This window comes from Amblyomma americanum, chromosome 1 (genome assembly GCF_052857255.1).
Source record: "Amblyomma americanum isolate KBUSLIRL-KWMA chromosome 1, ASM5285725v1, whole genome shotgun sequence".
Classification (NCBI taxonomy): domain Eukaryota; kingdom Metazoa; phylum Arthropoda; class Arachnida; order Ixodida; family Ixodidae; genus Amblyomma; species Amblyomma americanum.
This window is the reverse complement of record NC_135497.1, coordinates 151,870,651-151,883,875: the sequence shown is the minus strand read 5'-3', so window position 1 is coordinate 151,883,875 and position 13,225 is coordinate 151,870,651. Positions and strand designations below refer to the sequence as shown.

General features: G+C 43.5%; 1 protein-coding gene and 1 long non-coding RNA gene across 2 annotated transcripts; one reads left to right on the top strand and one right to left on the bottom strand.

Annotated features, from left to right (window-relative positions):
• Window positions 1-1,975: 1,975 nt before the first annotated feature.
• ND-13A (NADH dehydrogenase (ubiquinone) 13 kDa A subunit) lies at window positions 1,976-10,842 on the bottom strand. Its single transcript, XM_077647369.1, has 4 exons — window positions 10,583-10,842; window positions 10,309-10,362; window positions 7,857-7,979; window positions 1,976-2,104 (listed from the first exon to the last, which is right to left on the bottom strand). The coding sequence occupies exons 1-4, from the start codon at window positions 10,712-10,714 to the stop codon at window positions 2,030-2,032; spliced, it is 384 nt and encodes a 127-aa protein (XP_077503495.1). The 5' UTR covers window positions 10,715-10,842; the 3' UTR covers window positions 1,976-2,029.
• Window positions 10,843-11,081: 239 nt separating this feature from the next.
• Window positions 11,082-12,441, top strand: LOC144113954 (uncharacterized). The gene is made up of 2 exons (XR_013310923.1): window positions 11,082-11,172; window positions 11,947-12,441. It is a non-coding gene; the product is annotated as an uncharacterized LOC144113954 (long non-coding RNA).
• Window positions 12,442-13,225: the final 784 nt, after the last annotated feature.

Sequence of the window (13,225 nt, the reverse complement as noted above, 5' to 3'; positions counted from 1 at the left end):
TACAAAGCTAGATGGGGAGAAAAATTTTGGTGCATTCTTGCACAAAAATTTCGCTGTCCTTTATGATGCTTCGGCCATGTGTAGGAGAAACTGAATCCTGGTGATATGGTTAAATGCATCCACATTTAGACTAAACTTGTACTTGCATTGAGGTCATCTATGAGCAGAATGGGTCAAGCTGAAATGTGGCAAGAACAATGCACCATTTACTTTGTGCCATTTGTCTATGGCTTCAATTTCTCTCATTTGCCTCCATAGGCAAGTTCACTTTATTGAGGATCTTCCTTGTCACCTCCAGTGAGGGTTGTCTGTGGAAAGTTGTGCACATTGTAGCAGCCAATTTTTACAGTGACAGTTGTTAAGGCCACATTTCTGATTTACGCCGCACCGCTGCAACACTACATGCAGCGTAGCTGCCGCAGTGGCTAAGTGGTTATGGCGCTCAGCTGCTGACCCAAAAGACGGGATCAATCCCCACTGCGGCGGTTGAATTTCGATGGAGGCAAAATTTTAGAGGCCCGTGTACTGTGCGATGGCAGTGCATGTTAAAGAACCCCAGGTGGTCGAAATTTCCAGAGGTCTTCACTCCAGCGTCCCTCATAGCCTGCGTCGCTTTGGGACATTAAACCCCCATAAATCAAACTAGGTGCAACGTGTCACGCTGATTGGTCAAAGTGAAGTGACATCGCACAAGGCATGACAATATGCCATGCTGGTTGGCCCAAAAAAGATAACACTAGCGACATCACGAGTTCCTCCACTCCCTCGCTGCATCTCCTGCACCAGAAAACCTGCCCTGTATGGATGATTGAATAAGCGACCATGAATGACACATGCCTGTCCACATTACCACTCCCCACCTTCACATCCTACGAGTGGTTGCTGCACACGACTACTACAACACACTCTGCAAAAGGCGTACCTGCCCAGAGTTGCTGAGTATGGGAAGCAGTATTTTGCACCACCCGAGCTGTTGCTGAAATTCGCATTACCACAAGGGTACACATTTGGTCATTTTTTTTGGACAGTTTGCTCTCTAGTTTTGATTTTCACGATGGTATTGGTTGTAAAATATGCAATAAAAAAGGAAAACCTAGTTAGAAGGAAAGAAAAAATGCTACATTGTTGAGAAAGTGCTCAAACTACCGTATTCGTTCCAATCTAGGCCAATTGTTGTTTTTTTTAAATACTAGATATCGAACTCTTAGGTCTGTTTAGGTTAGAAAATTTTGTCGTTGTATCATGATGAACTTATTGCTTTCACCGCAACAAGGAGGCCCTTGAAGGGCCCCAAGAAAGGTCGGCCATTCTGAAGTGGAATCAGCACTGGCAGAGTTCGTGTAATCGCGGAGGTCAGCGGCACTTCCAGTGACCACAGAAGTGCTACAGGCCAAAGGGAGAGATCTGGCAAGAGAGCAAGGCATTCCACAGGACCAGTGAAACGCGTGAGCCAACTCCAACAGGCTCCACCAAGAGTGTGTCGCTAGGAGTTGTAGCCAGCTGGACAGCTGCAGCCTATGATGACATCCCAGAAAACTTGGTTGTGCACTCGTTCCAAAAGTGCAGCATTTCCAATGCACTTGATGGCACAGAACGTTGTGCACTGTACGAAGAGGACAGTGATGAGGAGGTCAGAATGCCGTTTGCATGCTGTCGTTCTCGATTGTTTTTTCGGCTTGCTTACATTCGAGGAAAGTTTTTTTTATCTGGCCTTCAACTTTCAGGCGGCTTAAAATCGAGGCCTAGATTCGAGTAAAGATAATATTAGCTCATTGCTACCAATACCAATCACTATTTCAAACAGAACCTTGACTTCTTTCACTTTTACCCTTTTGAACTGAATCTGGAATGCACTGTCTAAAAAACTACCCCTGGAGATCCAACAATCTCGAAATCTGGACCAATATATCTTTCTTAGGCATTTGCATGTGCTATGCCATGCACACACTCGAAAGAAAACGATGGCAAAAAGCACTTGCATATAACATGACTATTATTCTCACAAGGAACAGTTACAATACTCTGTTTCCTAGTGGCCTTTGGATGAGTGATCCTGGTAGAAACGGAGGCCACAATAGCCACAAGAGTGGTTGCCTGGTGCATCCTGCAGCAGAAAGTTGAGATTATTATGGACGCTCGCAAGACAAACGTCAATATTCAAAGGGCCTCCTTACAAATTGCGAGGTGTTCACACAAGCACAAATGTGCTTTAGGAATTTATTCGCAATACCTCCAAAGGCCCTCATTACAAGGGCACTATATGGGGGGCCTGAGCATTGACGACACAAATTATTTTTAAAAAACATCACACTACAAATATTTGCAAAAAGTTCAGACTTAAGCTCCGCCTTTACAGGTATGAAACGATAGCGTTAATGGCTCCCTTAAGTGGTTTCTCTTCACATGTTCTTTGTTCACATTCACATGTTTATAGAAACAGTTTCTACACTGCAGTTCACGCACAAAATGATGCTTCTATATACACACACACTGATTAGTACTCGCTGCACTACACACACACTCACATGACCACAATTGCAGCGCTCCACCTGGACACAAGCTCTGCACTGAGAAAATTTGATACTGCTTGCGTGCGCCATTTGTTAGGGCAGCGGCATACATCAGATTGTAGGAGTTTTCCGGTGGCCGCTGCATGCAGGCGCCACAATGCCACTTCAAGCAAAGAGGATATGATATGTCAACATATACTTTACTACTCGCATAATTACTATTTCCGTATTAAGAACTTCTCTAATTACGCACATACTCATTAGCACACACTCCTAAGACAGCACTTTACGTGGAAGACCACACCGCATATATATAAAACCCCACTTGCACCTAGTCTGTACGAGCATGCCTGCATGGCCTAGTTGGCAGTGTGCCTGCCTGGCAACCCAAAAGTTGTCCGTTCAAATCATAACTGAAATTTTTTACAAATATTATTCACATAAAACCATTTACTTCATAAAGTTTAGTTGTATGAGACATGCACTGATATTTAACACTACAAGTCTTATTTTCGATTATTTTCATTCCAGACATCCACATGTGACGCAGGTTTCTTGACACAACGTTGACACCGCCTTTTCCGCTGAACAACTATCACTTGGCACAATAAGACAAAAAGGCAAAAAAAAATCGAAAGTACTACACAAATCTGGAATAAGTAGGTTAAGTGGTGATATGTTCCTAGAATCATTCTGTGGCAATGTCTGATAAGATGTTCCATTCTGTTGTTGTCCACAATATGAATGTACATGCACAGTGGGTTAAGTGGCAGTGACTTCATATGGATGGTCATAACGTGGAAAGAAGCTGGTGGTGAATCAAGAATTATGAAGGGAAGGATTGTGATCTATCAGGTGATTGTGATCAGGTGATTTATGGCCACAGGCAAAGTTACTTGCCAACTCCATTTTGTTCTTTAATACTGTGATACTAGTGTTGCACAAGTGATCTGAAGCTATCCCTTTAGGTGCTGCATGTCCTGAATATTGCAGAATCCCCGCAAGGAATGTGCAAAATTGTCTGCAGAACCATTTTAAGCCAGGCACGCAAAATGAATGCAAGGTATCATTTTTAGGATGGATGCTTTCACATTTTACGGCAGCTCTAGTACAGCTCTACTTGGTACGCATTTTTTTTTTGCTTGTTTGCAGGGACGAGTCCTTTAAAATGCTTAAAATATGCTGATCTGTTTACATAACAAGTTCTAATGACAGGAATGAGTCAAAAGTAGTATAACTGAGATCCTAAAACCAGTGTTGAGTCATAACGTGGAGATGGGAGTTGACAAAAACTGCAGGAATTTTTTTTCTGTCCAACCTTGACATTGCTCCTGCATAAAATTTCCCTCATTTGAAAAATAATTTGCACTTGAAGAGGATATGAAACATACACCATGTGTCCTGCAAGGCTTCTATGTTACTGATGATGTAAGCTTGTTCGGGATCCCAGATGGCAGACACATAATTATTAAGTTTAGGATGGATTAATGTGATGTATGCATTTTTTTTCTTGCACTGGGGCCTGTCTTAAGCTACGTTTAACCCTTTCAGGCACCATTTATAATTTTGAATTTAAAAAAAATATTTTTCGGCCTAAATAGTCAATCCAGGCTTCAAGAAAGCCCATTCATCAGTTTTTCAATCGAAAACACGAATGATTTACGTGCAAATAAGAAATTTATCACAAACTATTCAAATAGATGCAACCTGTATTAGTAAAACACCATAATTTATGGACTCAATGCCTTGGGGATCATAAAATTATTTTGCGTTTCAAATATGCACATTACAGAAATCCCCCCCCCCAAAATAAACATCAGTACTGGTGGCAAAATCTGTCAGCAAGAAACTGGCAGATGTGTTACCAAAGTCATTGTTTTGTGAAATATTTTTGCTGTGTTTGTTAGTTCGCATAACAAGCAACCTATTTTCAAAATGAATGATGGTCAACTCACCTGAAACGATAGCTAGAACACACACTGAGAAACAGCCGAGAGTTCACAATATACACAATTTTACAATACTTATCCCTTTGAGGTCTCTAGTCGGGCTCCTTCCGATAACGCAACTAGGCTGCTCTGGTCTGCCCTGATAATCTTTCCATGCTTGAATTGCACATGGTTTCTTTAGTATACATGATGTGCCAAATCTTCCCAAATATTGTTTAAAGACTTGGGCTGATAATGAAACACCGAAAAAAAAAAAAACATGCCATGAGTTGCTTTGCACAGTTGTTTTCTTTCGCAGTGCCCAAAACTAGCGAAATAGTTTCAGACAAACAGCTGCAAAGTGGGTAAAATTTTCAGACTGCAGAGGATGAAACGGGTAGGAACTTTGTGAGTACAGTTAGCAGAGGCTAGAGTAAGATCAACATGATCATTTCATGATAAGCTGGACTGAAGGTTGGTGCCAAGGTACTTGGTATGTTGTGGTGAGTTAACAGTATCATTAGAGAGTAGGCGATAGGGATATGAACTCTGTTGGTGCAAGTAATTCATTTAGATAAAAAAAAGTAAAGGTAACTCCAGACATAACATCCACATGAGTTAAGAGTTATTAACACTTTAACAACCAGCCCCAAGCTGTACTCGTCATACAAGATTGTACCAATACCACTAATGAGGAGTCACACTTGTTCGGCCCGATGTTACATTGCTCCCAGTGCCAAAGACAAGTTGCGGTCGGCAATTTAGTGTTGGTTGCAATTTTTAACACCAGAGGGCAGTAGTTGTCTATGAAATGCGTTCTGCGCCCTTAGCGCCCGTTTTAAGCCTGACAAAAGCCACTTTCAGCAAAAATTGCCAAACAAATTTGGCAATATCAGAAAATATTTAGGGAATTAATTTTATGGTTAAAAGGGTTAAGAGTGTACTGAATTCTAGATAACAGAAAGCGGCTGAGTACGGTACGTTGGGTTCAACCTCCTGAAATGGCACGTGGGCTACGAGGGCTCCAGATAAATTTAGGAGTCTACACCTGAGGTTCTTAACGTGCATTGACATCTTTTATCCATGCAACAATATTAGGGAGGACGTTTAGATGTGCAAGTTAAACAGCCTTTGGTGAAGAATGTGGTCAGATGCCTTGTGGAAGTCTAAAAATATTGTGTCACTTGAAAGCTAAGATCTATCGGCGAATGCTACCAATAAATTAGGCAAGTTGGGTGTCGCACGAGAAGACTTCACTGGTGTTTGAATAAAGCGTTACGACCTTCAAGAAATTTATGAACTTCAGTGTGCATGATCCGAGTACTTTACAAATCTTCAGCCTGCTGACTTTAGTATTATGCACTATACCAGTAATATATGACAGTGGTGTACAGCTGGTAATGGTAGGCAGCTATACGTCCCAAATGGTCTCAGCAGCACTTTAAATCAGACACCAAACCTGTATGAACAAGTTTGACACTTATTACACACAGGGCTTATGTCGTGTAGTTAATTTCTGTCATGTATTCTGTGCTATGTGAACATGTACAAATACATCCAATTTTCTGTTCTTTGCATCAGGCTTCATAACAGTACACAGCACCTTCAGTTGTGTGTTGGGGTAGGGGGAATTCATATTATGCATGCTGGCTTGAGGCGTGCAATTCACTCCGCAGGATGGAATGCCTGTCTTAATGCCCTAGCTCGGATGATTCTCTGAACACACTGCAACAAAATTAGGTGTCTACAATCCTTGAAGTCAGGAACCACACCAGACAATAATTCTCTCATAAAGCAATGGCTGTCCTTGTCCATGACCACATTGGACCAAAAAGTACTGCAACGTGCTTTGAATTGTATTCCATTTACTTTTGTTAGCATTTTTGAGTAGCAATATTGTATTCGTTTTCCTTCAGCATTTTTTCATATACAACTGATATTTTTAATGTTACTGGTGTGATACTGTTAGGGAAAAATGGTCTCTAAAAAGTACTCTACACCATTGCCAGGTGCCACAGGCAGAGAATGCTAGTTCCGGAGATGCTCAAATTAATGAAGTGCAAGTCCATCATATCTTATCTTAAACCTATTCCAGAAGACAGGAAGCATCAAGGGCCAGCAGTAGAGTGGAAGACCTTGAATAACCAGAACCCTAGAGATGAAACTGGCTGTGTACAAAAAAATCAAGCAGAATCTCCTGAAGAACATGAGAAATCTCACTCAGGAGCATGAAGTCAGCAACTCTACCACGTAGCTACTTGTCACAGGACCTAGGACTCCAAGTGCACAAATTAGCAAAAGGACAGCTGCTCAGGGAGCAGGTGAAAGCCTCCAGACTGGAAAACTGCCACATGATGAAGCAGCTCAACGTCGGTGAAGCCCCAAATTGGATTCCATTCAGCGATATTTTTCACTCTTGAACAGGCCTGGGATTCGCAAAATCATTGAGGTTTGCTGCCGAACGGTCCTCTGCCAGTTGTGTGAGCAGAAAAAACCCATTTGACCAAGAGCATCATGGTTTCCGGCGAGATTTCAGGCATTGAGGAGACAAAGCTTGTTTTCATTAAAAAAATAGGTAAAAATCAACACAAAGAGACAATGGGAGCTAACCCTGGAGGGCGGCATCATTCCCTGGGCTCAAGAGAATGCAAGAAGCATTTACCTCCACACTTTCTGGGCAAAGGAAGTTAGGCCGTAAAATTTCCCCGATCTCAGTCCATAGGACTTCGCTGTTTAGGGGATAGTGGAGAAAAAAGCATGCTCTATCAAGCAAAAATTCAACGAATCCCTGAACTGTGCTCTTAACATGGCCTGGAGCGAAATCACTCCAAAAGGCTTCGAGGAATTTCGAGAAGCGTCTAGGAGCCTGTATAAAGGCATAACGTGGACACTTTCAACTTGAAATATAAGCTGTTGTATGGTATTGAATATGCTTTCAGATGAAAAAAAAAAAGTGCTCCCCATTTCATTTGTGTGCCGAAAAGTTATGGTTGCTTTTTTGTGTTAGTATATTTTGGTCACCCTGTATACAAATGGAGCTTGGCAAGACCTGAATGCCAGCCAATGACGGCCAATTAAGAGCCATCAGCTCTCGGAATACAACAGCCTTGGTTACCCCAAGCAAAAACTGATCTAATTCTAATTAGCAGAAAACAAAGCATGTAAAACCAGTGTGATAAGTTTCCTAGCAGCGGACTTCATTAATATCAGCTACAAAACTACTCTCATTAAATGTAAAGTAACTAATCACAGTACTACCATAAAATATGTTTCACAGCAGCAAAAACTGCGTGACTGCTGAAGATGGTCCACATGGCTGAATACTAAGCTGCAACCACATGGTTCGGGAATAGTGCTTGCAGTAGCTGCATTTCACTGCACATGCATGGTGCTGTACTAAGCAGAAAGAGAAGCTAACCAGATTTATAAAAACCCTGGGATGACCAAGGGCTCCATTGCCGCCGTCACACCATGTTGTACGGGCGTTGACTGCCTTGGGTGGCACTTCAGCAATCAACTTGACAGCAAAATTTGGGTTTACCTGAAAAACATACAGAGTGCTTCAGCAGGCCTTCTGCACTCATAGGCAGGTGCTAAATTGAAGCTTTCTATATATGCACGCTTCTGAGGTTTTGCACTATTATTTGCACCCAACCTGTTCTTAAGTACACAGCTGTACTCATCATCCACTCAGAATTTTTTCTAGATAACATTACACAGTAATTTTGCTGCAAAAAATTTACTGTGGCATTATTAGGCACGCATGCACAGAGCATTCACACCATCAGACATGCATGCCTGATTCAGCAAATGATGATGACGATAGTGAATTTTATGGTGCTGGGGCATCAGCGGCGAAATCATTTCCCGAGCATTTCACCGTTATTAAACCAGGCACCAGGCCAGGGGAAGCTTGTACCCATTTTATCACCGGTGGGTACCCAGCGGCACTGGGGATCGAACCCCGCACCTCCTGCATGCGAGGCGGATGCTCAACCACTTGGCCACCGCTGCGGTCTATTCAGCAAACGACTAATGGGCATAAGGTGTGACACAGTGAAGAGCGTGACAAATTCGTTTGGTTCTCAGCCTTTCCGAAAGCTCTGCTGGGCACGTAATACATCTGATCACGTGCACAGTCCCAAGTACGTTTGACAAGAGTATGTGAATACCCTGCTTCCAGGCCTAGAGCCCTACCTAGCATGCACTTCCATGTGAGCAGTAAAATATTGCCAAAGCATTCTGGAGCACGCTCTAGATAAGCCACGAGCTGGGGGCTACGCAAACAACACAGAGCAGGCCTGTCCAATAAAATTTCTGGGTTACGAGCAACACAGATAACACAGTTCAAGGTGGTGAAGCTTGAATAAAACAGCATGGTGCTTGCTGAAAGCATAAATACTAGCTAACTCCCAAGCCCGAGCTGCACTTGCTTTGGGACACTGTAGCAATATCGTCAACAATGTCACGCTCGTTGAGCACGATGCAGTTATTCTTTCACTGCCAACGACAAGGTAGGCTCGTCCATCGGTTTGTTTTTAACACCAGAAGCCAGGAAAAATGGCAGAAACAAGTGTGTGCTGGATTCTGATGCAAATCCAGCTTGAAGGTGGCGATTTAGAAATGGTAGCACACTTGCATAATGCCGTTCGCGGTGACGCTCCATAGAAACAAGCTGTTTCTTGCAGCAGTTTGGATGGTGGCGATACTGAATATGTCCTTGAGAGTAAGGCTGATATAGTTGCCGCACCCTAAATGGACTCCCAACGATGACGAGAGTGACGCTGACGTGCTACGTAGTGCTCGTGAGTGGCAATCTTGCTTGTGCTATGGTCGGATACAACTCAAGAAATAAGCAGCAGATGCCCCTCAAAGGAGGCCCTGCAGTCAATGGAGTGACCATTTTTTAATGACACAGCGGATAATCCGATTAAGCCGTAGTTGATCTCCTTTCATCTGCCACTCCCTGCAATGTTACGTCAGCAACTCAAATAGGATTAACCAAGACGTCGTGAGAATCAGTTGACACCATTGGCTAGAGGGCCTCCTTTGAGGGGCATCTGCTGTTTCATGCTCGAGTTGTATCCTACTATAGTACACAGCAAGTTCTTGGCATCCAATATTTTGTTATGATGAGTCTATTCACGGGTATCATTCAAACAACATATCTTCAGAATGAGAACAACACGAGAAAAAATATGAGCAAATAAAAACAACTTGGAAATATCTTCAGGAAATAACTCGGGGTGGGGGGGGGGGGAGAGAGGGGTAAGCATGCATGTTACCAGAGCTTGTAGCAGCTAAACTACTCGCAAGCACTCCTATCTGCATGCATAAAATAAATAAATAAATACATTCACATCCATCTAAGTGCAGCCTGATGGTTACAAAGCATCGCTGTACGGCCTTTTCAGGTCCTCGCAAGAGAGAGAGAAAAAAAGATTTCGGCCTATCACCGAGTCTACTGCAGCACTTCAAAATTTTCCTTTAAAATCTGCGAAAAAGGAAGCATTGCCGTGATACTAAAATTCACTGCGGCATACTAAAATTCACTGCGGCATACGGCACACTTTGCAAATAGCTATGGGAACCTTGGTACCAGTGCTCCCACATGCAATGTTTTTTTAAATAGTTATTCTGGAACCTAAACTATTTTGCCTCGCGGGTGGCTTTGCATACTAGAAATGGGTGCAAGAAAGAAACCTCTCGAGCACCGCGGTGTAATCATAAAACACGTAAGAAAACACGAATGTCATTTGCGAACTCGCACTTTAAAGTTAACTTGTGAAACGTGCATCAGACGAAAGCAAGGACAATCGGTAGCATACTTCCCTTCGGGCACATCACCAGTAGCTGCGCACTCATCTCACCTGTTTAGGGTTTTCCATAAAGCGAACCAGCCGATAATCTTCTTTATCCCAGTGCTGAAAGACAAGAGATGCTTCAAGTAAGTAACAGAGCCACAAGGTCAGTAGCACAAAAATATGCGGGAAAGCATTCGTTCCGACACAGTTACAGTGCATGCAAATTTGCAGTGCACTGCCTTCTCAATCCATGTCATAATTCTAGGAGTCGCACAAGAAGCGGGGAGCTAACTGCTCTGGCAAGATGAATTTTAACAGCGGCAGGAGGCAGCTAGCTTACCTGTCCCGTATGAGTTACAGGATCCTTAGGTGGCTCCACGTCCTTCACCACGTTTGAACTTAGGCGGTAGTGAACAGCCAAGCGCTGTGTAATTTGAACAAATCTCGATGGATTTCGCACGCACGAATTCATTTCTACCACCAAGGTATCAGCAAGCCAAAAATTTACAGCCGCTACCTCTGAGCCCTCCTGGCTCTGCCGCTTAGCTGGCTCAGCTCAGAACAGCCACCGATGCGACATTTACTTGTGCTAACATGAGTGGAGATCACTGTGCAGATATTGTGGCGCTAGCGTCCAGCGTTAATTTTACACTGCGCTGTACTAAACCAAAATATATTATAAAATTTACCAATTTTGCATTTTGTTTTACCGTTTGAAACGAAGATGCAAAATTAACTGGGTGGCACGTCTTTCAGTGACCCCAGTGAACTAGCCACTAGGCAAGTGAACTAGCCGAAGGCCGCAGCCGCAGTTAGACACCCTACCGCCGTAGTCCGTTGTCGTGCTGGCGTGTGGTCGTAAAAACTGAAGCGACTGAAGTGCGACGGGGATCCCATCTTCATATGCAAGTGTATGAGCGTTCAGTGCAAGTAGGTGGAAATGCTGCTCTAGTTTTGTTAGCCCTGGAATAACCATCCTCACCGCAATTTCCACAGCTACAGTTCTAGCCACTGTATCACAGCCAGCAAAGGGAGCAAGGCTGCTCAGGCGTGAGCAGGCTTGTCTAGTGCGCTTGAGCAGTACTCTGCGGAGTAAAGAAAGCGAGTTTTTTAACGCACGTACTGAATGTTGAAACACTCAACGCGCACTATGCCAAAACTGTTTGCTACGGGGGAGCCTCCAGTGCTGCAGACGACGCGGATTTATAATTCTCATCAAATCAGGAAAGTGCATCACCCAAACTTGGTATTGAAAAAGCAAGACTCTTGTATGCCATCTGCGTCAAATGCCAGCTCGAATAAGCGAGCGGTTTAACTGAGAAAAGCATTTTACGGTGCGCGTTTATTGTTCCAACAGTCTGTATTTGTTTTCATAGATAGTGCTGGCGCTCGAACGCAGTCACATAGACATACAAAACGACAAAAACACTATCAGTATGGCCTTAACACCGTAGTTATGCAAATATTTATTTTTCCCGAAGCACAACTCTCCAGACAAACATGCTGATATCTGAACGCCTCATTTCCCTCCTGGCTTCAGAAAAATTCACAGTAGGACACGCATGCGAAGGTCACGTTTCTCAGTCCCCAATTCTCGATTAAATTTGCCTTGGCACAGATACCATGCGCCTAGCTATGCATTTAGTTTCATTTGTACTTTTTGCACTTGAAATGCATATTGAACTCTACTCTTCTTTCTTTCAGGTAACCGAAAGACCACGCCGACTGCTTCCCGTCGTCATACAGCAATGGCATTTTTGCTTCGAAGCTCGGTAGTCGCACTCCATCTCGCGCGCCTTCAGACTCAACCTAGTACACTGGCACGAAATTTTAGTGCCCTTGCTGCAAGTATTGGCCATCGAAAAAACGCGTTCAGGCTGCCATTTGTAGCAGAGTCGACCATGCAAGTTGCAGTGAGGACGTTTAAAGATATGGACGTTCTCACGAAACGGTGCAAAGATTGCTACTTCAAGAAAGGTGACGACCGTTGGTATGTCCTCTGCAAAACACATGGAAGGCACAAGCAAAGACAACGTCTCCCCGACGAACGTCATTTTTGGATAATTACTCACAAGACTCATGGGCCAAGAAAAAGATTTTAGAGGCAAAGTCCCATTCATTTCTTCAAAGTAAAAACTGTGTTCATCGGTAGTAGTCTTTGCAGCTAATTAAACATCTTCGACGTCTCTGTTCAGTTCATTTTGTAGAATGTGTAATGTATATATCCTCCTATATAGCATAGGAGGCTATGTTGCCACCTATACCCCTTCCACACGTTCGTTTTGAATGCCTTCCAACCAAATGTCATTCGACTCGACTGCCAAACTTCGGCTGCTACATGATGTTTTTCAACGGCATTCGGATTCAGATGGGTGACCTTCAAGGTCCAGTTAACAAGTGCTTCCTGTATTGTCTTCTGCTCCAGCAGCAATTGATTCCAGCTCTCTTTGGAGGGAGCTGGCAGGAGATTATGGGGTGTAGGCTTTACCTCACATACCCATTATATGATCTTGAGTTGCCAATTGCTGGCATTTTAGGCAGGCGGGTTTATACTCCCCATATGTAATAAATGATAACCTTTGGGGGCTTAGAATGGATCGAGTCTGGATTCCTCTTAGCATCGTAACCTGTGCTTTGCTAAGGTCCCCATGCGGAGGCGGAAAAATCCGTCTTCTATCCTTATAATAGTTATTGCATGGTACGTGGTCAGACCTCGGGCTATGCAATCTGCCTCCTCGTTCCCCCAATTTCCTGAATGAGCTACCAATTGTATTAAATGTTGTGGAGTGCAACCCCTCAAGATGCGGGCTACCTTCTTGTTTACTGTGCCTTTACAGAAATTCGTGATGGTCGGCTTGGAGTCACTTATGAATGACGGTTTGCGTCGATGGATCCGTGATGGCTATAGCACCACGGCAGCCTCTTTGGCTTCTACAACTAAGGCTGCTTTAACCACAGCCGGGTAAATTATACTTCCTTTCCC

Coding starts and splice junctions, on each gene's coding strand:
- ND-13A (XM_077647369.1), bottom strand. CDS start 10,714: ATGAATTCGTGCGTGCGAAATCCATCGAGATTTGTTCAAATTACACAG. Junction 10,363..10,582: donor CTGTAACTCATACGGGACAG/GTAAGCTAGCTG, acceptor CTTGTCTTTCAG/CACTGGGATAAAGAAGATTA. Junction 2,105..7,856: donor CCAGGGTTTTTATAAATCTG/GTTAGCTTCTCT, acceptor TTTCTGCTGCAG/GATGCACCAGGCAACCACTC.